The sequence below is a fragment of the Oncorhynchus clarkii genome, chromosome 18 (genome assembly GCF_045791955.1).
Source record: "Oncorhynchus clarkii lewisi isolate Uvic-CL-2024 chromosome 18, UVic_Ocla_1.0, whole genome shotgun sequence".
Lineage (NCBI taxonomy): Eukaryota > Metazoa > Chordata > Actinopteri > Salmoniformes > Salmonidae > Oncorhynchus > Oncorhynchus clarkii.
Genome location: NC_092164.1, coordinates 41,611,946 through 41,633,301, shown reverse-complemented (window position 1 = coordinate 41,633,301; position 21,356 = coordinate 41,611,946). Strand labels below are relative to the sequence as shown.

At 41.9% G+C, this 21,356-nt stretch overlaps 1 pseudogene and 1 gene segment (V, D, J or C); one reads left to right on the top strand and one right to left on the bottom strand.

Moving 5' to 3' along the window:
- Window positions 1–8,113: 8,113 nt before the first annotated feature.
- On the bottom strand, window positions 8,114–11,484 carry LOC139372330 (neuropeptides B/W receptor type 1-like; annotated as a pseudogene).
- A 583-nt stretch (window positions 11,485–12,067) lies between these two features.
- Window positions 12,068–15,347, top strand: LOC139372329 (Ig kappa-b4 chain C region-like). The segment is given in 3 exon segments: window positions 12,068–12,118; window positions 13,351–13,408; window positions 14,823–15,347. Coding segments are annotated over 3 exon segments (432 nt in total).
- The last annotated feature ends 6,009 nt before the right edge of the window (window positions 15,348–21,356 follow it).

The following is a 21,356-nucleotide window of genomic DNA, read 5'->3' as shown; positions in this document are numbered from 1 at the left end:
ACGGCCTGCAACGAAAACATGCGGTCTCTCCTTCACTGCAGCCGAGGTGAGTAAGACATTTAAACGTGTTAACCCTCGCAAGGCTGCAGGCCCAGACGGCATCCCCAGCCGCGCCCTCAGAGCATGCGCAGACCAGCTGGCCGGTGTGTTTACGGACATATTCAATCAATCCCTATACCAGTCTGCTGTTCCCACATGCTTCAAGAGGGCCACCATTGTTCCTGTTCCCAAGAAAGCTAAGGTAACTGAGTTAAACGACTACCGCCCCGTAGCACTCACTTCCGTCATCATGAAGTGCTTTGAGAGACTAGTCAAGGACCATATCACCTCCAACCTACCTGACACCCTAGACCCACTCCAATTTGCTTACCGCACAAATAGGTCCACAGACGATGCAATCTCAACCACACTGCACACTGCCCTAACCCATCTGGACAAGAGGAATACCTATTTGAGAATGCTGTTCATTGACTTCATTGACTACAGCTCGGCATTCAACACCATAGTACCCTCCAAGCTCGTCATCAAGCTCAAGACCCTGGGTCTCGACCCCGCCCTGTGCAACTGGGTACTGGACTTCCTGACGGGCCGCCCCCAGGTGGTGAGGGTAGGCAACAACATCTCCTCCCCGCTGATCCTCAACACTGGGGCCCCACAAGGGTGCGTTCTCCTGTACTCCCTGTTCACACACGACTGCGTGGCCACGCACGCCTCCAACTCAATCCAACTCAATCATCAAGTTTGCGGACGACACAACAGTTGTAGGCTTGATTACCAACAACGACGAGACGGCCTACAGGGAGGAGGTGAGGGCCCTCGGAGTGAGGTGTCAGGAAAATAACCTCACACTCAACGTCAACAAAACTAAGGAGATGATTGTGGAATTCAGGAAACAGCAGAGGGAACACCCCCCTATCCACATCAATGGAACAGTAGTGGAGAGGGTAGCAAGTTTTAAGTTCCTCGGCATACACATCACAGACAAACTGAATTGGTCCACTCACACAGACAGCATTGTGAAGAAGGCGCAGCAACGCCTCTTCAACCTCAGGAGGCTGAAGAAATTCGGCTTGTCACCAAAAGCACTCACAAACTTCTACAGATGCACAATCGAGAGCATCCTGGCGGGCTGTATCACCGCCTGGTACGGCAACTGCTCCGCCCTCAACCGTAAGGCTCTCCAGAGGGTAGTGAGGTCTGCACAACGCATCACCGGGGGCAAACTACCTGCCCTCCAGGACACCTACACCACCCGATGTTACAGGAAGGCCATAAAGATCATCAAGGACATCAACCAACAGAGCCACTGCCTGTTCACCCCGCTATCATCCAGAAGGCGAGGTCAGTACAGGTGCATCAAAGCTGGGACCGAGAGACTGAAAAACAGCTTCTATCTCAAGGCCATCAGACTGTTAAACAGCCACCACTAACATTGAGTGGCTGCTGCCAACACACTGACACTGACTCAACTCCAGCCACTTTAATAATGGGAATTGATGGGAATGATGTAAATATATCACTAGCCACTTTAAACAATGCTACCTTATATAATGTTACTTACCCTACATTATTCATCTCATATGCATACGTATATACTGTACTCTATATCATCGACTGTATCCTTATGTAATACATGTATCACTAGCCACTTTAACTATGCCACTTTGTTTACATACTCATCTCATATGTATATACTGTACTCGATACCATCTACTGTATCTTGCCTATGCTGCTCTGTACCATCACTCATTCATATATCCTTATGTACATATTCTTTATCCCCTTACACTGTGTATAAGACAGTAGTTTTGGAATTGTTAGTTAGATTACTTGTTGGTTATTACTGCATTGTCGGAACTAGAAGCACAAGCATTTCGCTACACTCGCATTAACATCTGCTAACCATGTGTATGTGACAAATAAAATGTGATTTGATTTGATTTGACAATGCATAGTGGCATTTTGTGTGATGTGCAGAGTGGGTGTTTTACTTTAAGTTAAACTTCTCCCAGATCCATATAAAATGGCTGTCACACACTTTCATTCAATTGTCTGGAGAATAATGTAGTGTGACTTTAAAAAAATCCCAGGCACACTGTGGAACACTTTCAACAACTTGTAGAGTCCATGGCCTGACTAATTGACACTTCTGAGGGCAAAAGGGCGGGATGCAAATCAATATTAAGAAGGTGTTCTTAACGTTCTGTATCCTCTGTGAATATTATGTTGAGGATTTTGCCTTTTTTGCCTTTTTGCCTTTTTGCCTTTTTCAGACATGATCTTGTGGGGATTACGTTGTTTGTCCTTGTACCAAATGTGTTGTTACTGTGAGGATCAACGCTGGAGACGTGAAGCAGGTACAGGGAGAACATTTACTAAACAGTGGACATGAAACAGGGCAGGAACAGCGTCTGGACAGGAGAAAAATAACGACATCAATGCTGACAAAGGGAACAAACTGAGGAGCTGACAGATATAGAGGGGGAAATCAACAAGGTAATGGAGTCCAGGTGAGACCAATATTGAGCAGCTGCTCGTAATGTTGGTGACAGTTTTGTGTAATGAAGGGCAGCCTGGCGCCATCAAGAGACGTGACAGTTACATGTTACAAGTTCTACCTTCATTTGTTTCATAACTATTTTGTTTGTCATTCTTGGCCTGCTGTCTCACTTCTTGTTGAGTCTTAGACTGAAACTGACATGGTTGAACCCATGTTGGGCATCAGAGTGGTGCAAGGTTTGAATTGCATGCTTTTATTGATCTATTTAGGCACAACTGTTGTTACATACATCTAGAGTGTTTTTCCATGGTGCTCAATGCTAAAATACCTGTCAAGATTTTGACAAAGAATGAGTCAACTTCACAAGTATGATGAAATAGTCCAACACTTTCTGGGAGGTTGGGGCTCCTCCAAAGCAGACGTGCATGTACTGTAAGAGAAACAACAAATCAATGTATTCATTAAAACTAAATGTATATATTTATGCATTCGAAAGCTGACAAATACAATTTAGGATTTGGAGGTCAAGCTTGAAAGGAGACAGATCATCAAAATAACAAATATAGGCTAACCTATGGATACCTAGAAAGTACAGGCTATACAGATACAGAGCCAGCAACCAAAAATGTGGGTTTTGTTGAGAACAAAATAGCTAAATTGGCTGCTGTTTAAACCAAGCCAAAACACCTTAAAAAGTCACCTTTATTTTTGTGAGTACCCTAATTTGTTATGATTAGGGTTAAGGGTTTTGTTTATGAGTAGGGTGAAGGTTAGAGTTATGGGCTGAGGTAGAGCCGGAAGGTGGCTAGCTTGCAGGTGACACGGCCCAGCAGTGCAGGAGAGTACAGATCCACACAGGTATCGTGGCCATGTACCAGATGTTGGATGACGCCAGGTTCAGCATGAGGCACAGGGTAAAGTTGGGGCGTTGGGGCGGGCGGCGCAGTATGACCACCAGGACAGTTATGTTACCAGGGAAACCCAGTGCACAGCACAGCCCCAGGACAATGCTCTAAATCTTGGAGGAGGGGTCCAAGCTGGAGATGTTGGAGGAGTTGAGGTTCTCCATGGTCAGTGAAAGAATAAGATAAGAGATGTAAGAGCTATCTGGAAATAGACTTTAGACATCTAATTCTATGTTTAACTTTTTTTGCAGGTGCAGGACATCTCAGAACAGGTTATAACGGTCTGAACACCAGAAAACAGTCTGCTTGCAATCCTCACAAGTTTGTTCTTCTCACTTGATCTCTTGTCATAGAGTGATAATAAGGAAAGTAATATGGGTTAACTGCCTCTTATCAGCTTCTTTCTCGTGTGCGTGTGTGTGTGTGTGTGTGTGTGTGCGTGAGACAGAAGGATATTTTTGGTCATCCAGCATACACGGTGAGACGCCTCCTGAGTGTTCGTCCACGGGGCAGGTATTTCCAGTACCTGGTGGACTGAGAGGGTTATGGCCCGGAGAAGAGGTGCTGTGTCCCCGCTAGAAACGTCCTGGACCCAGCCCTCATCGTCGACTTCCATCGCCGGCACTCCGGTCAACCAGCTACGCGCCCCTGTAAGACGCCAGGTGGCGCCCCTAAAGGGGGAGTACTGTCCCACCCTGATCTGTTTCACCTGTTTTTGTGATTGTCTCCACCCACCTCCAGGTGTCGCCCATCTTCCCCATTATCCCCTGTGTATTTATAACTGGGTTTTCTGTCTGTCTGTGCCAGTTCATCTTGTTTGTCAAGTCAACCAGGATTTTCTCTCAGCTCCTGCTTTTCCCCAGTCTCTCTTTTTCTTGCCCTCCTGGTTTTGACCCTTGCCTGTCCTGTCTCTGAGCCCGCCTGCCTGCCCCTGACCCTGCCTGATATCCTGTACCTTTCCCCCACTACTCTGGACTATTGACCACTGCCTTCCTTGACCTGTCTATTGCCTGCCCCTGTGGGAATATTAAACTATTGTTTATTCGACGTTGTCACATCTGGGTCTTACCTTCATGTCTGATAATATTACTTTTCCAGTAGCAACTAGAGGTGAGCAGCAGCACAGACTGAATTTTACTAGTGATTAATCTAAGCATACCTTTTAACCTGTTCAATTGTCATTGTAATGAATGATGCCCATTTTTCAAACACCTTTTTCCTGTAATTTAGAGCCATAATCGTTCAGCCTAATTCTATGTAAAATATATATATACAGTGCCTTGCGAAAGTATTCGGCCCCCTTGAACTTTGCGACCTTTTGCCAAATTTCAGACTTCAAACATAAAGATATAAAACTGTATTTTTTTGTGAAGAATCAACAACAAGTGGGACACAATCATGAAGTGGAACGACATTTATTGGATATTTCAAACTTTAACAAATCAGAAACTGAAAAAGTGGGCGTGCAAAATTATTCAGCCCCCTTAAGTTAATACTTTGTAGCGCCACCTTTTGCTGCGATTACAGCTGTAAGTCGCTTGGGGTATGTCTCTATCAGTTTTGCACATCGAGAGACTGAAATGTTTTCCCATTCCTCCTTGCAAAACAGCTCGAGCTCAGTGAGGTTGGATGGAGAGCATTTGTGAACAGCAGTTTTCAGTTCTTTCCACAGATTCTCGATTTGATTCAGGTCTGGACTTTGACTTGGCCATTCTAACACCTGGATATGTTTATTTTTGAACCATTCCATTGTAGATTTTGCTTTATGTTTTGGATCATTGTCTTGTTGGAAGACAAATCTCCGTCCCAGTCTCAGGTCTTTTGCAGACTCCATCAGGTTTTCTTCCAGAATGGTCCTGTATTTGTCTCCATCCATCTTCCCATCAATTTTAACCATCTTCCCTGTCCCTGCTGAAGAAAAGCAGACCCAAACCATGATGCTGCCACCACCATGTTTGACAGTGGGGATGGTGTGTTCAGCTGTGTTGCTTTTACGCCAAACATAACGTTTTGCATTGTTGCCAAAAAGTTCAATTTTGGTTTCATCTGACCAGAGCACCTTCTTCCACATGTTTGGTGTGTCTCCCAGGTGGCTTGTGGCAAACTTTAAACAACACTTTTTCTGGATTTCTTTAAGAAATGGCTTTCTTCTTGCCACTCTTCCATAAAGGCCAGATTTGTGCAATATACGACTGATTGTTGTCCTATGGACAGAGTCTCCCACCTCAGCTGTAGATCTCTGCAGTTCATCCAGAGTGATCATGGGCCTCTTGGCTGCATCTCTGATCAGTCTTCTCCTTGTATGAGCTGAACGTTTAGAGGGACGGCCAGGTCTTGGTAGATTTGCAGTGGTCTGATACTCCTTCCATTTCAATATTATCGCTTGCACAGTGCTCCTTGGGATGTTTAAAGCTTGGGAAATCTTTTTGTATCCAAATCCGGCTTTAAACTTCTTCACAACAGTATCTCGGACCTGCTTGGTGTGTTCCTTGTTCTTCATGATGCTCTCTGCGCTTTTAACGGACCTCTGAGACTATCACAGTGCAGGTGCATTTATACGGAGACTTGATTACACACAGGTGGATTGTATTTATCATCATTAGTCATTTAGGTCAACATTGGATCATTCAGAGATCCTCACTGAACTTCTGGAGAGAGTTTGCTGCACTGAAAGTAAAGGGGCTGAATAATTTTGCACGCCCACTTTTTCAGTTTTTTTATTTGTTAAAAAAGTTTAAAATATCCAATAAATTTCATTCCACTTCATGATTGTGTCCCACTTGTTGTTGATTCTTCACAAAAAAATACAGTTTTATATCTTTATGTTTGAAGCCTGAAATGTGGCAAAAGGTCGCAAAGTTCAAGGGGGCCGAATACTTTCGCAAGGCACTGTATATATATTTATATATATATATATATATATATATATATATATATATATATATATATATATATATATATTTATAAAATATATAGATAAATATTTATCGGTATAGGTTATCTAAGCATACCTTTTTACCTGTTCAATTATAATTTTAATGAATGATGACAATTGACTAAGAAATGGTATGACTAAGAAATGGTATGAGTTTAGTGCAACTGCAACACTGGTATAAACTGAGCGTACAAAACATTAAGGACACCTGCTCTTTCCATGACATAGACTGACCAGCTGAATCCAGATAAAACGTTTTTTCTATTTTGTGAGTACCTTAAAACTTCTTATGGCTGGGGGCAGTATTGAGTAGCTTGGATGAATAAGGTGCCCAGAGGTGCCCAGAGTAAACTGCCTGCTACTAAGTCCCAGTTGCTAATATATGCATATTATTGGTATATTTGGATAGAAAACACTCTGAAGTTTCTGAAACTGTTTGAATGATGTCTGTGTGTATAACAGAACTCATATGGCAGGCAAAAACCTGAGAAAATATCCAACCAGGAAGTGGGAAATCTGAGGTTGGTCGTTTTTCAACTCATTACCTATTGAAGATACAGTGGGATATTGGTCCTGTTTCACTTCCTAAGGCTTCCACTAGATGTCAACAGTCTTTAGAAACTTGTTTGAGGCTTCTACTGTAAAGGAGGGGCTCTTAAGTGCTCTTTGAGTCAGTGGTCTAGCAGAGTGCCACAAGCTAGTGACGCTCATTCACATGAGAGGTAGCTCGTGATCCATTGCATTTCTGAAGACAAAGGAATTCTCCGGTTGGAACATTATTGAATATTTATGTTAAAAACATCCTAATGTTGTTTCTACGGACTGTAATGGAATTTTTTGAACATGGATTACTGGGCTGAACGTGCTAACAACAAGGAGGAATTTGGACATAAATTATAAACTTTATCGAACAAATCAAACATTTCTTGTGGAACTGGGATTCCTTGGAGTGCATTCTGATGAAGATCATCAAAGGTAAATTAATATTTATAATGCTATTTCTGACTTATGTTGACCCCACAATATGTCGGATATCTTTTTGGCTTGTTTGGTCTCTGAGCGCCGTACTCAGATTATTGCATGGTGTGCTTTTCCCGTAACTTTTTTTTAAAATCTGACACAGCGGTTGCATTAAGGAGAAGGCTATCTTTAATTATGTGAATAACACTTGTATCTTTTATCAATGTTTATTTTGAGGATTTCTGGAAATTCATGTGGCTCTCTGCAAAATCACCGGATGTTTTTGGAACTTCTAAACATAACGCGCCAATGTCTACTGAGATTTTTTTATATAAAAATGAACTTCATCGAACAAAACATACATGTATTGTGTAACATGAAGTCCTATGAGTGTCATCTGATGAAGATCATCAAAGGTTAGTGATTAATTGTATCTCTATTTCTGATTTTTGTGACTCTTCTCTTTGGCTGGAAAAATGACTGTATTTTTCTGTGACTTGGCTCTGACCTAACATAATCATTTGTGGTGCTTTCACTGTAAAACCTATTTGAAATCGGACACTGTGGTGGGATTAACAAGAAGTGCATCTTTAAAATGATGCGAAATACTTCTATGTTTGAGGAATTTTAATGATGGGATTTCTGTTGTTTTGAATTTGGCGCCCTGCACTTTAGCTGGCTGTTGTCATATCGATCCCATAAGCGGGATCACAGCCCTAAGAAATTATTAATTTGTTACTGTTAGGGATAAGGGGTTTGGTTATGGGTAGGGTGAGGGTTAGAGTTATGGGTTGGCATGCCTGCCACATCCCTTTAGTCAAATCTGCAGAGACCGACTTCAGACAGACACAGCACCACTCCGGCAATGTCCACCACGCTTATGGATCACAGGGATGCAGAGGATGTAGAATGCAACCACAACACTTGTGATCTGCTGCGTCAACTTGGTTCACCAGTCCGTGGAGGCAGCAGTAGGATGTGACCAGCACAGAGAATGGGATCATGAACCCCAGCGCGTGTCTTGGCAGCACTCATCGCCCATATCGCGAGTCGTCACAGCGGGGCCAGTCAGGTCGCATGCAAGCCCCCACAGGGCCAGGAGCAGTGCAACCTCCCCTTGTGTCCCAGCCGGTTCCACATCTGCAGGTAGAGCACCTGGAGTGATGGTGGCTAGCTTGCAGAGTCCAGTCGCCCAGGAGAGTAGGTATCGAGAGGTATCGTGAAAAATAATGTTACTGATACATTTCAGTTAATGAACCTCTCGGAATGAACGCTTAGCTAATTGGGCCAAATGTAATACCAGTCAAAAGGATATCTACAGTGATACTAATACTGAAGCCATGTACTCTAAACTCACTGGTCTTCATGATGTTACTGATACTGAAGCCAAGTGCTCTAAACTCACTGGTCTTCATGATGTTACTAATACTGAAGCCAAGTGCTCTAAACTCACTGGTCTTCATAATGTTACTAATACTGAAGCCAAGTGCTCTAAACTCACTGGTCTTCATGATGTTACTAATACTGAAACCATGTGATATACTGTATAATAATGATGTCAAAGTAGTATTTCTTGAATGCAAATGATATGACTGTATTCACTCTTTCAAGGTTGGAGGCGTATAGAAGTTGAGTAGGGCATGAATAGTTTGGTTCAGACGGGGTCAACACTCATGCTGTTGTGTACTGAAATGAGTTCTTCTTACAAAATGAAGAGAAATCGAAGCGTAAATGTTAACCTGTTCTGAACTTTGCTTAACATGTCCTTCAAAAGAAAGCATTTTCTACAGCTCTGTATCCTTATTGGTCCCAGTGTGTTTCCAAAGATTTAACATATTTGGAGAATATATTGAGAGATATGTACAGTATGCGTCATTTTTCAAATAATTGGTCTTTAAATTACTTTAGAATACGGGAGACGCCGTAGCTCTGCAGCTGTTGAGTCAGAGCAGTTCCTCTTTAGCTGAGGGAGGTTTTTGTACGATGCTCTAACACTGTGCGAACGGATAGCTGGCACCCTGCTGACAGTAGTAATCTCCTGCATCTTCAGCCTGGACTCCACTGATGGTCAGAGTGTAATGAGTATAAGAACTACCAGATCCACTCCCACTGAAACGACCTGGAATCCCAGACTGACGGGTTGTAGCATCATAAACCAGGAGTTTAGGAGCTTCTCCAGGTTTCTGCAGGTACCAGCTAAGCGCATTACCAGTACTTGAACTGGCTGTACAGCTGAGAGAGACAACCTCTCCTGGACTAACAGACTGAGATTTAGGAGACTGAGTCAGAATTATATCTGCTGATGATTCTGAAAGATAAACAAAAGTAAAGAAAGGTTGATTATTAATCACAACAAATAGACATTGATAATCTTACACATTATAACATGAAACATATCAGGCAAAACCAGATTGTTTTTTATTAAAATCTTCAAATTTCACAAAGTTTAAATCTGAAGCCAAAACCATCATGAATCAAAGTTAGTCAAAGTGTCTCTCACCCTGAACAAGGAGCCCCAGTGTTCCCAGCAGTAGAATCAGTGACATCATCATTATGCTGCGTGTCAGTGGCTCTGAAAGGAGTGAACAGTCACTGATCAACACTGGGGTTTTAAAAGTATGTGGAGCAATGAGGCAGGACAGATATGCAAAACCCCAATATTTTACGCAAATACACCACACATACAAAAGAAGTCAACAGGCCTACTGTATATTACATTTGAGAATACTGAAATCATAAACCACACAAGGTAACAACTATATCTTAAATGAGGCCTACTTTGACCCACTTACACAGTGGTTTATGTCCATCAACAGTGGTTTTCAGGCTCAGAACGTCAATTAAGTTTAACAGTAGAATAACTGCCTCTGTATGTTTCAGACCTTCTCAAGATGGACAGTAGTGGTGCTCTGTACAAGCTCCCCCAGATCCGTATGAAATGAAAGTTACACACTCTATATACCCATTCAGTTCTCAGGAGCATATGTAGTGTTCAACTTTATTTATTTTTATACAGTTTACTTTCCATTAGTCAGCACCTATTGAAACATTTTGCGGTGTGCGTCAGATCATGCTTTTCACCATCCTATCATAACCCCAAAAAACTGTTTATAGTTTCAAAATATGTTTTAAACTACAGTATCATGTCAATCTCATGGTGTGTCAATCCTTGCATCTACACTGGGGACTAAAGATAGGAGGGAGGACTGACAGTCATAGCAGTCATACCTCATGTAAGAGGTGTTTAGGGTTTCTCTTTCATATAGAAATATAGCCTGTGCTGTTGAATATATGGTTTACAGCATCAATTTATGTTGATGATTCAACCTTTTCTCTAATTTTGAACCAAATTACATGGTCCTTTGGGTGAGGATAACGCTGTCTGTCTGTGTACCAAATGTGTTACATCTGACATATCACAAGTTCTACCTTCATTTGGTCCAGAAACATTTTGTTTGGCCGTGTTGACAAGTTGTCTCACTTCTTGTTGTGGCTTAGAATGAAATGGACATAGTTGAACCCATGATGGGCATCAGAGTGGTGCAAGGTTTAAAATGCATCCTTTTATTTATCTGTTTAAGCAGAAATGTTGTTGCATACATCTAATGTGTTTTTCCATTGTGCTCAATAGCAAAATACCTGTCAAGATTTTAAGGCAACTTAACAAGTGTGATGAAGTAATTGAACAAGTTGGAGCTCCTCTGAACAAAAGCAGAAGTAGCCTCTATGTAGCATACTGCAAGAGAAATAAAACATCTATTTATTAATTAAAACTAAATCAATTTATTCATGCATGGGAAAGATGGATTTTACCAATGGATGTCAAGCTTGAATGGGGGTTAGATCACCAAAGGAACACATCTAGGCTACCCTATGGATACATAGAAAGTACAGGCTATACAGACAGCTTGCAGGCGGCCCAGAATCCAGCCAGGCAGGAGAGTATAGATACACACATGTATCGTGGCCATGTACAAGATGTCGGAGGACGCCAGGTTCAGCATGAGACACAGGGTAAAGTTGGGGTGTTGGGACTAGCTGCGCAGTTTGACCACCAGAACAGCTATGTTACCAGGGAGGCCCAGCACACAGCACAGCCCCAGGACGATGTTTGAAATCAGGCGACCTAAATCCAGGGAGGTGAGGTCCATGCTGGAGGTGCTGGAGGAGTTCAGATGCTCCATGGTCGATGAAAAATAAGAGATCTAAGAGATATCTGGAAGACAGTAGACTTTAGACATTTAATTATTTGTTTCTAAAAAAATGAATACTGTTTAAACAGTCTCTACACTAGTAAACAGAGTGCATGAAATCCTCACAAGTTGTTATCTTCTCTTGAGCTCATGTCATAGAGTGATAATATGTGAAATGTGTGGGTTAACTGCCTCTGGTCAGATTCCTCCTGATGAGCTGTGTGTGTGGTTTTTTGTTGCAGATTTACCCACTTTTCTCCCCAATTGGTAGTTACAGTCTTGTCTCATCACAGCAACTCCCCTATGGACTCAGGAGAGGCGAAGGTCGAGAGCCATGCGTCCTCCGAAACACAATCCTGGAAAGCCGCACTGCTTCTTGACACACTGCTCACTGAACTCGGAAACCAGCCACAGCAATGTGTTGGAGGAAACACTGTCCAGCTGGCAACCGAGATCAGCTTGCAGGCGCTTTTTCCACCACAAGAAGTCGCTAGAGCTTGATGGGACAAGGAAATCCAGGCCGGCCAAACTCTTACCTAACCCGGAAGACGCTGGCCCAATTGTGTGATGCTTCATGGGTCTCCCGGTCATGGCCAGCTGTGACACAGCCTGGGATCAACCTCAGGTCTGTAATGACGCCTCAATCACTGCGATGCAGTGCCTTAGACCGCTACGCCACGTTTCCACGTCATTTCAATGAAATTATGTTGAACACATGTGGAACAGACATTGAAATGATATCTGCCCAGTGGGATGATTGCACTTCAAATTTCCTACCTGACACAGATAAATCTAGCATAAATCTACCATGACTGCTATCTTATGTTATCTTAATTTGGAAGCTATTGACAATATCTGGTCATTTGCATAAAGAGTGGGAAGCAACCATGAGTTCTCATATGTTCTCATATTCTGACTTGAGCCTACATAACAACTGCATGAACTTTACAAAAACCATGTGATCAAAGGTCATGAAGTTTTGACTGTAGTTGACTGCAAGTTTCTGCAGTTTCTCCTCACCAGTTGCAACTTGCAGCCATCGCCTGCGTTGTGGGAGGCTCTATTGTCTGCCAATCATTAGGGTGTTTTTGTTTGACCCACGTGAAAGTGACCAAAGACATGATTGAAACAGATTTGCCACAAATCATGTACAGATGTACACATGGAGCAGGTCCCACTTACTAGGGAGAATGTTCCAGACAGTGTGACTCTTCCGCAAAATGCCGCTGGCAGATATTTTTATTCATAATAATGTAAAAAATTGGACTTGTGACATTTCCCACATTTTGTTGTGTAACAAGATGGGTTTCCAATGGATTTAATTTTCATATTTTTTGTCAACGATCTAAGTTCAAAACTGTAACTACTTAAAGGCAACTCAGAAACATTCAATGTCGTCTTGGTAAGGAACTCCAGTGTATATTTGGTCTTGTGTTTTAAGTTGCTGTCCTGCTGAAAGATTAATTTGTCTCACAGTATCTGGTGGAAAGCAGACTGAACCAACTTTTCCTCTAAGATTGTGCCTGTGCTTAGCTCCATTCCATTTAATTTATCCCTCCAAAAAACTCCAGAGTCCTTGCCGATGACAAGCATACCATCACACTCTGTAACTATCTTAAAAAGTCCCCATTCAATTCAGGCTGTTAGACAACAAAATGTGGAAAAAGTCAAAGGGTGTGAATACTTTCTGAAGGCACTGCACATCAACATAGTCCACCAGCCATTTTCAAAATGTTGAAAGTTCAATGGGGAAAGTGAATGTGTCCAGTCTACTGGAGTTCCAGAGTGTACCAGTAGGGGGCATCAGTTCCATGTCTCTGTTGTCATTCCCCTCTGTGTCTGTCTGGAGGTTTTCAGAATCAGAATCTATCACTGTGGTGGACTTTCGGTGGAGGGACCAAACTGGGTGTTGGCAGTAAGTATTCAGTTCTTGATCTTAACCTCTGATATCACAATCCCATTTAATTTTCTTAACAATATTACAACTCCCTTAAATAGAAAGTAGAAATGTATATTTATTTTTGGAGAATTTGTTTTGCATTTATTTTCCTTAAAGTACATTTTGTTAAATCAAAATGCCTATTCAAGATGTAATATATCAAACAAGGTTATACAGTGTGTATTCATTTTGAACAGAGATACTGTTGAAATAAGAGTGGTTTAGATGAACGTAGCTTTAGAAAGAGCAAAAGCAGTGTCACTATAGTGTCAGAGGTTTTTGTACGGCCGCTGAATGAGATTGTATCACTGTGGTTAACTTTTGGTGGAGGCACTAGACTGGATGTTGGAAGTAAGTTTACCTACCTCTAATATAGAAAATGTTCTGACCTTGCACATAGATGCACTGATGATCTTGTGAGAGAAGAAACTAAGATTAAAATTGAAATAAATGCTATGCATAGTTATGTTTTTGGTAAAAGATTGATTCTGTTCATAAGAGTCCCCATTTGAAAATATATTTTGGTTAAACCTCAATTTTGAAGCTATTATTTTTGGTTAACAGACCAATTCTCGTAAATAATATCACTATTCAATTTATTTAAATGTGTCTTTTAAATGTATATAATTGTTGTAAGATGGTTATATTCAACTTAATTCACTCCTTCAGCATTCAGCTACAAGGTATTGCTTAGCTTTGCTATCTATTTGCTATTTACTATTTTGTATCTTATTTGATCCCATTTGTTGTTTTATTTGCAATCTATTGAAAAGACTTGCTATCTTGTGAAGTCCAGCTTTTCTGCTGTTCATATAAATATAGGTTTATTTTCAATTTGATACAATATCTTGTAAATTACACTTTATTCATTTTCTTCCGATTATTTAAAACATAAATGTTTTAGTGTGATTTTTAAATTAAATGTATTTCATTGTTAGATGTTTACAGTCAACTGGAATTTATTTCTTCAGCACAGGCATATTATCAACCAATTGTAATTTAATTAATCATTTAAGAATTGTTCATACATTCTGTGAAATGTTCTTTAAAAGAAACATCATAATAATTAATAATGAAATGCAGTTTGATTCGTAGGAGTTTATTCCATTATAATAAAGGATGTTTGCTAACATATTTCATATTTTAAATAATAACATTTTGAAGATAGTTTAATGTATTTTCAGTCATCTCATGTAGTTATAATATGCTTCAGTAGCTACTCAAAGGGAAGTGTGATAAACTGACTGTCTGTATGAGGAACAGAAACCTACTGATGGAAAAAAAAATGTAATTTACAGCTTAGATGTAAAACTGCTGCATCATTATTGTCATATCAGTCTGATGATTGATTGATAGTTCCCCTCTCCCTAACTTCCCACCTGTCTCCTAGGTGATGTTCGTCCCACCCTGACAGTCCTGCCCCCCTCCAGTGTGGAGCTGCAGCAGGGGAAGGCCACTCTCATGTGCCTGGCCAACAAGGGCTTCCCCTCAGACTGGAAGCTGAGCTGGAAGGTGGACGGCAGCAGCAGCAACACCTGGGAGGTGACCGGGAGCCCCGGGGTCCTGGAGAAGGACGGCCACTACAGCTGGAGCAGCACCCTGACCCTCCCTGTCGACCAGTGGAAGAAGGTGGGCTCTGTGACCTGTGAGGCCACCCAGGGCTCCCAGTCTCCGCTCTCTGAGACACTGAGGAGAGACCAGTGTTCTGATTAATGAGCTCCCCCCTCTGACTACACTTTTTTTACTCTGCACCTCTCCTTCTTACTGTTCCAGCAATACCAGCACACTGATCTAATGCTGGGCTGGATCCTGTGTGGGAATCCTTCCTCCAGCTGGAGCTTTTATCATAGTGGAACAAAGAACAGAATACATGTCTGATTCTGATGTCAAGTAGATCTGCTTGGCTTTCATATCACATGTGTTCTGAACCTTATTACTAGAATGCTGTTGGTTCTGACATGTTGAGATAATAAAGACGTTCAAAATTTTAAACTGTTTGCCTGGATATCATTATTTAATTAGTTTTACCATTAGACATTGATATACTTTTGACTTATTGCATTTTCATAAAGAATGATGAGCTCTCTGCCCTGGAAAGTAATTTTACTAATACATGTTATTCAATGAACCTCTCTCAATGAGTGTTTGGCTGATTGGGCCAAATATAATACCAGTCAAAAGGATATCTACAGTGATACTAATACTGAAACCATGTTCTCTAGACTCCCCAGTCTTTATGATGTTACTAATACTGAAGTCATGTTCTCTAGACTCCCCAGTCTTTATGATGTTACCAGAGCCATGTATTAGAGAGGATATTGAGGTTTCTGCATTATGATGTATTTACATGACACTTCAACATTCTGTGGCAGGCATAGTAGCTCCCCATTAACCTTACAACGGTGCTGTGTAACTGAATGTCTAGAACTAGAACAACATTACAAACTCTAAAAGTTGGCCTAACTCTCTAAATATATGACTATGGATGTTACCAATTATGAAGCCATGTGCTCCAAGCTCAGTGGAACTCTCTGGGAACAGGTGAACATCTGGCCATGGTACTGCTGTATTCTGGGACTGTTGTGGTCACCCTGCCCATGTAAATCTGAGTTTCCACCCAACCAGAGTTCACATTCACTCAACCTCAAATCTTCTGGGACTGGGGCAGCTGTGTGTCTGACTAAAGAAATGAACATGGGCTGGGGAAGCAGACTTTACACTGGACTTTGCATAACGTTCAAATCGGGGAATTTTTTATGGCTTTGAATACAGTATGTAGACTACATTTGTGACATGTATAATAATCTTATTAAAGCAGTGCTTCTTGAATGGAATCGATATGACTGTATTCACTCCTTCAAGGTTGGAGGGGTAAAGAAGTTGAGTAGGGCATAGTTGGGTTCGGACAGGATCAACATTCATGCTATTGCGTAATGAAATGAGTGCTTCTTACAATATGAAGATAAATCAAAGCGTGAAAAAAAATCTGTCCTTCAAAATAAAGCATTTTCTACAGCTCTGTATCCTTAGTGGTCCCAGTGTGTTAAACAAAGATGTAACATTTTTGCAGAATATATTGAGAGATATGTACATTATCATAGTCCGTAGACAGTCTAACCAATTACATTATTGTAGTGTCATATTGTGATGAATTGGTGTTTAGACGACTTTTAGAATACGGGAGACTCTGTAGCTGTTGAGTCAGAACAGTTCCTCTTTAGCTGAGGGAGGTTTTTGTACGACGCTCTAACACTGTGTGAATGGATAGCTGACACCCTGCTGACAGTAGTAATCTCCTGCATCTTCAGCCTGGACTCCACTGATGGTCAGAGTGTAATGAGTATAAGAACTACCAGATCCACTCCCACTGAAACGACCTGGAATCCCAGACTGACGGGTTGTAGCATAATAAACCAGGAGTTTAGGAGCTTCTCCAGGTTTCTGCAGGTACCAGTGGAGATTATTACTAGTACTTGAACTGGCTGTACAGCTGATAGAGACAGTCTCTCCTGGACTAACAGACTGAGATTTAGGAGACTGAGTCAGAGTTATATCTGCTGATGATTCTGAAAAATAAACAAAAGTGAAGAAAGGTTGATTAGTAAGGTTATCACAACAACAAACATATCGTAAAGAATAGCCTATCAAGCATAGCCTGTCAGGTTAAAATAACGAATGAAGTGTAACTCTGAAGCCAAACACATTATGAATCAAAGTTAGTCAAAGTGTCTCTCACCCTGAACAAGGAGCCCCAGTGTTACCCAGCAGTAGAATCAGTGACATCATCATTGTGCTGTGTATCAGTGGCTCTGAAAGGAGTGAACTGTCACTGATCAACACTGGGGTTTTAAAAGTATGTGGAGCAATGAGGCAGGACAGCTATGCAAATGTATTTTACGCAAATGCGTGCATTTGCACGCACACACACACACACAGATAAAATTAGTCACCAGTTTCCAGAAGTATGCTTACTGTATATCAAATCGGAGAATACTAAAATCATAGACACACCACACATTGTAACAACAACAAAAAAATTAAAAATTTATCTTCTCTTGATCTCATGTCATAGATTGATAGTAAGTGAAAGGTGTGGGTTTACTACCTCTGGTCAGATTCCTCCTGATGAGCTGTCTGTCTGTCTGTGTGTGTTTTATCCCTCCCTCCCCCCCACCCCCCACACACACACACACACTCCAAGGGCCCTCACCACACTCCAAGGGCCCTCACCCCCTCCCTGTAGGCAGTCTCATTGTTGTTGGTAATCAGGCCCCAGTGTTGTAGTGTCATCTGCAAACTTGATGATAGAGTTGGAGGCGTGCATGGCCACGCAGTCATGGGTGAACAGGGAGTACAGGAGAGGGCTGAGAACGCACCCTTGTGGGGCCCCAGTGTTGAGGATCAGCGGGGTAGAGATGTTGTTTCCTACCCTTCCACTGGAAAGTCCAGGCCCAGTTGCACAGGGCGAGGTCGAGACCCAGGGTCTAGAGCTTAATGAGTTTGGAGGGTAGTATGGTGTTAAATGCAGAGCTGTAGTTAATGAACAGCATTCTTACATAGGTATTCCTCTCGTCCAGATGGGATAGGGCAGTGTGCAGTGTGATGGTATTTGCATCGTCAGTGGACCTATTGAGGCGGTAGGCAAATTGGAGTGGGTCTAGGGTATCTCTGATGTCTCTCTGGAAGGCAACTCGTGCCCTAATTTCATCCACCTTGTTGTCTAGAGATTGGACATTGTAATATGCTCGGAAGCGGTGAATGGTGTGCTCGCCTTCAGAGTCTGACCAGTAGGCCGTTCTGTCTTCCTCTCCTGCCGCGACCGCGTTTTTTGGGTCGGCCGCTGGGATATGATCACATGTCCAGGGTGGAGGTCCGAACAAAGGATCCGCTTCGGGAAAGTCTTCCTGGTCGTATTGATGGTAAATTGACGTCGCTTTTATATCCAATAGTTCTTCCCAGATGTATGTAATAACACTTGAGATTTTCTGGGCTAACAATGTAAGAAATCAGATATTAAAAAAAATAATAATAACTGCATAGTTTTCTAAGGATCTGAAGCGAGGCGACCATCTCTGTCGGCTCCATCTTGGTCCTGAACAGAAAACTTATCCCAATCTTTACTACTTGTTCAGCATCTTCTTCAAAAGAGAAGCATCCTCTACAGCTCAGTATCCTCCGTGTCCCAGTGTGTTTGTGAATGAAGCTCCAGAGCGAAGAGTGTTCCAAACTAGAGTTGCAATCCAGCAGGATTCTACTGGAAGTCTCCCTTACTCATACTGACCCGAGATCAGAGGAGCCCCAGCCATGAACACAACCTCCAATAGGAGATAGAAACACAGAGAAAGAGACAAAAAAACACTTTACGACTCACAGTTAGGACGTGTGTTAACATTAGGAGATAAATGTATCTCATAACTGACTTTAGTTGTGAATACAAAAACATAAAAGCCTTACTTGTTTTGTTTTCAAATTCAAATATTGATTCAATGTTTAGGACCTATCAGGGTTGGGGTCAAATGTATTTTTATGTATTAAATTCAACACTTCTATTCATTTACGTTTTATAATCAAATTAAAATAATTCAGGAGTTGTGCAGTATTCAAATTAATTTTCTAAATGATACAATTATTGAATCTATGAAAATAAATGGACCCTTAGCCTGATTGCAAATGGTTTCCATTTTTTTGCATGAGGGACAGTAATGGTGCTCTGTCGTCCTCTTTTTACCACAATGCATAATGGCAGTTTGTGTGATGTGCTTTACTTTAAGTTAAACTTCTCCCAGATCCATATAAAATGGCTCTCACACACTTTCATTCAATTGTCTGGAGAATAATGTAGTGTGACTTTAAAAAAATCCCAGGCACACTGTGGAACACTTTCAACAACTTGTAGTCCATGGCCTGACTAATTGACACTTCTGAGGGCAAAAGGGGGGGGGGGGGTGCAAATCAATATTAAGAAGGTGTTCTTAACGTTCTGTATCCTCTGTGAATATTATGTTGAGGATTTTGCCTTTTTTGCCTTTTTGCCTTTTTCAGACTTGGTCTTGTGGGGATTACGTTGTTTGTCCTTGTACCAAATGTGTTGTTACTGTGAGGATCAACGCTGGAGACGTGAAGCAGGTACAGGGAGAACATTTACTAAACAGCGGACATGAAACAGGGCAGGAACAGCGTCTGGACAGGTGAAAAATAACGACATCAATGCTGACAAAGGGAACAAACTGAGGAGCAGACAGATATAGAGGGGGAAATCAACAAGGTAATGGAGTCCAGGTGAGACCAATATTGAGCAGCTGCTCGTAATGTTGGTGACAGTTTTGTGTAATGAAGGGCAGCCTGGCGCCATCAAGAGACGTGACAGTTACATGTTACAAGTTCTACCTTCATTTGTTTCATAACTATTTTGTTTGTCATTCTTGGCCTGCTGTCTCACTTCTTGTTGAGTCTTAGACTGAAACTGACATGGTTGAACCCATGTTGGGCATCAGAGTGGTGCAAGGTTTGAATTGCATGCTTTTAATGATCTATTTAGGCACAACTGTTGTTACATACATCTAGAGTGTTTTTCCATGGTGCTCAATGGTAAAATACCTGTCAAGATTTTGACAAAGAATGAGTCAACTTCACAAGTATGATGAAATAGTCCAACACTTTCTGGGAGGTTGGGGCTCCTCCAAAGCAGACGTGTACTGTAAGAGAAACAACAAATCAATGTATTCATTAAAACTAAATGTATATATTTATGCAATCGAAAGCTGACAAATACAATTTAGGATTTGGAGGTCAAGCTTGAAAGGAGACAGATCATCAAAATAACAAATATAGGCTAACCTATGGATACCTATAAAGTACAGGCTATACAGATACAGAGCCAGCAACCAAAAATGTGGGTTTTGTTGAGAACAAAATAGCTAAATTGGCTGCTGTTTAAACCAAGCCAAAACACCTTAAAAAGTCACCTTTATTTTTGTGAGTACCCTAATTTGTTATGATTAGGGTTAAGGGTTTTGTTTATGAGTAGGGTGATGGTTAGAGTTATGGGCTGAGGTAGAGCCGGAAGGTGGCTAGCTTGCAGGTGACACGGCCCAGCAGTGCAGGAGAGTACAGATCCACACAGGTATCGTGGCCATGTACCAGATGTTGGATGACGCCAGGTTCAGCATGAGGCACAGGGTAAAGTTGGGGCGTTGGGGCGGGCGGCGCAGTATGACCACCAGGACAGTTATGTTACCAGGGAAACCCAGTGCACAGCACAGCCCCAGGACATTTCTCTAAATCTTGGAGGAGGGGTCCAAGCTGGAGATGTTGGAGGAGTTGAGGTTCTCCATGGTCAGTGAAAGAATAAGATAAGAGATGTAAGAGCTATCTGGAAATAGACTTTAGACATCTAATTCTATGTTTAACTTTTTTTGCAGGTGCTGGACATCTCAGAACAGGTTATAACGGTCTGAACACCAGAAAACAGTCTGGTGAAAAAAGTTTGTTCTTCTCACTTGATCTCTTGTCATAGAGTGATAATAAGGAAAGTAATATGGGTTAACTGCCTCTTATCAGCTTCTTTCTCGTGTGTGTGTGTGTGTGTGTGTGTGTGTGCGTGAGACAGAAGGATATTTTTGGTCATCCAGCATACACGGTGAGACGCCTCCTGAGTATTCGTCCACGGGGCAGGTATTTCCAGTACCTGGTGGACTGAGAGGGTTATGGCCCGGAGAAGAGGTGCTGTGTCCCCGCTAGAAACGTCCTGGACCCAGCCCTCATCGTCGACTTCCATCGCCGGCACTCCGGTCAACCAGCTACGCGCCCCTGTAAGACGCCAGGTGGCGCCCCTAAAGGGGGAGTACTGTCCCACCCTGATCTGTTTCACCTGTTTTTGTGATTGTCTCCACCCACCTCCAGGTGTCGCCCATCTTCCCCATTA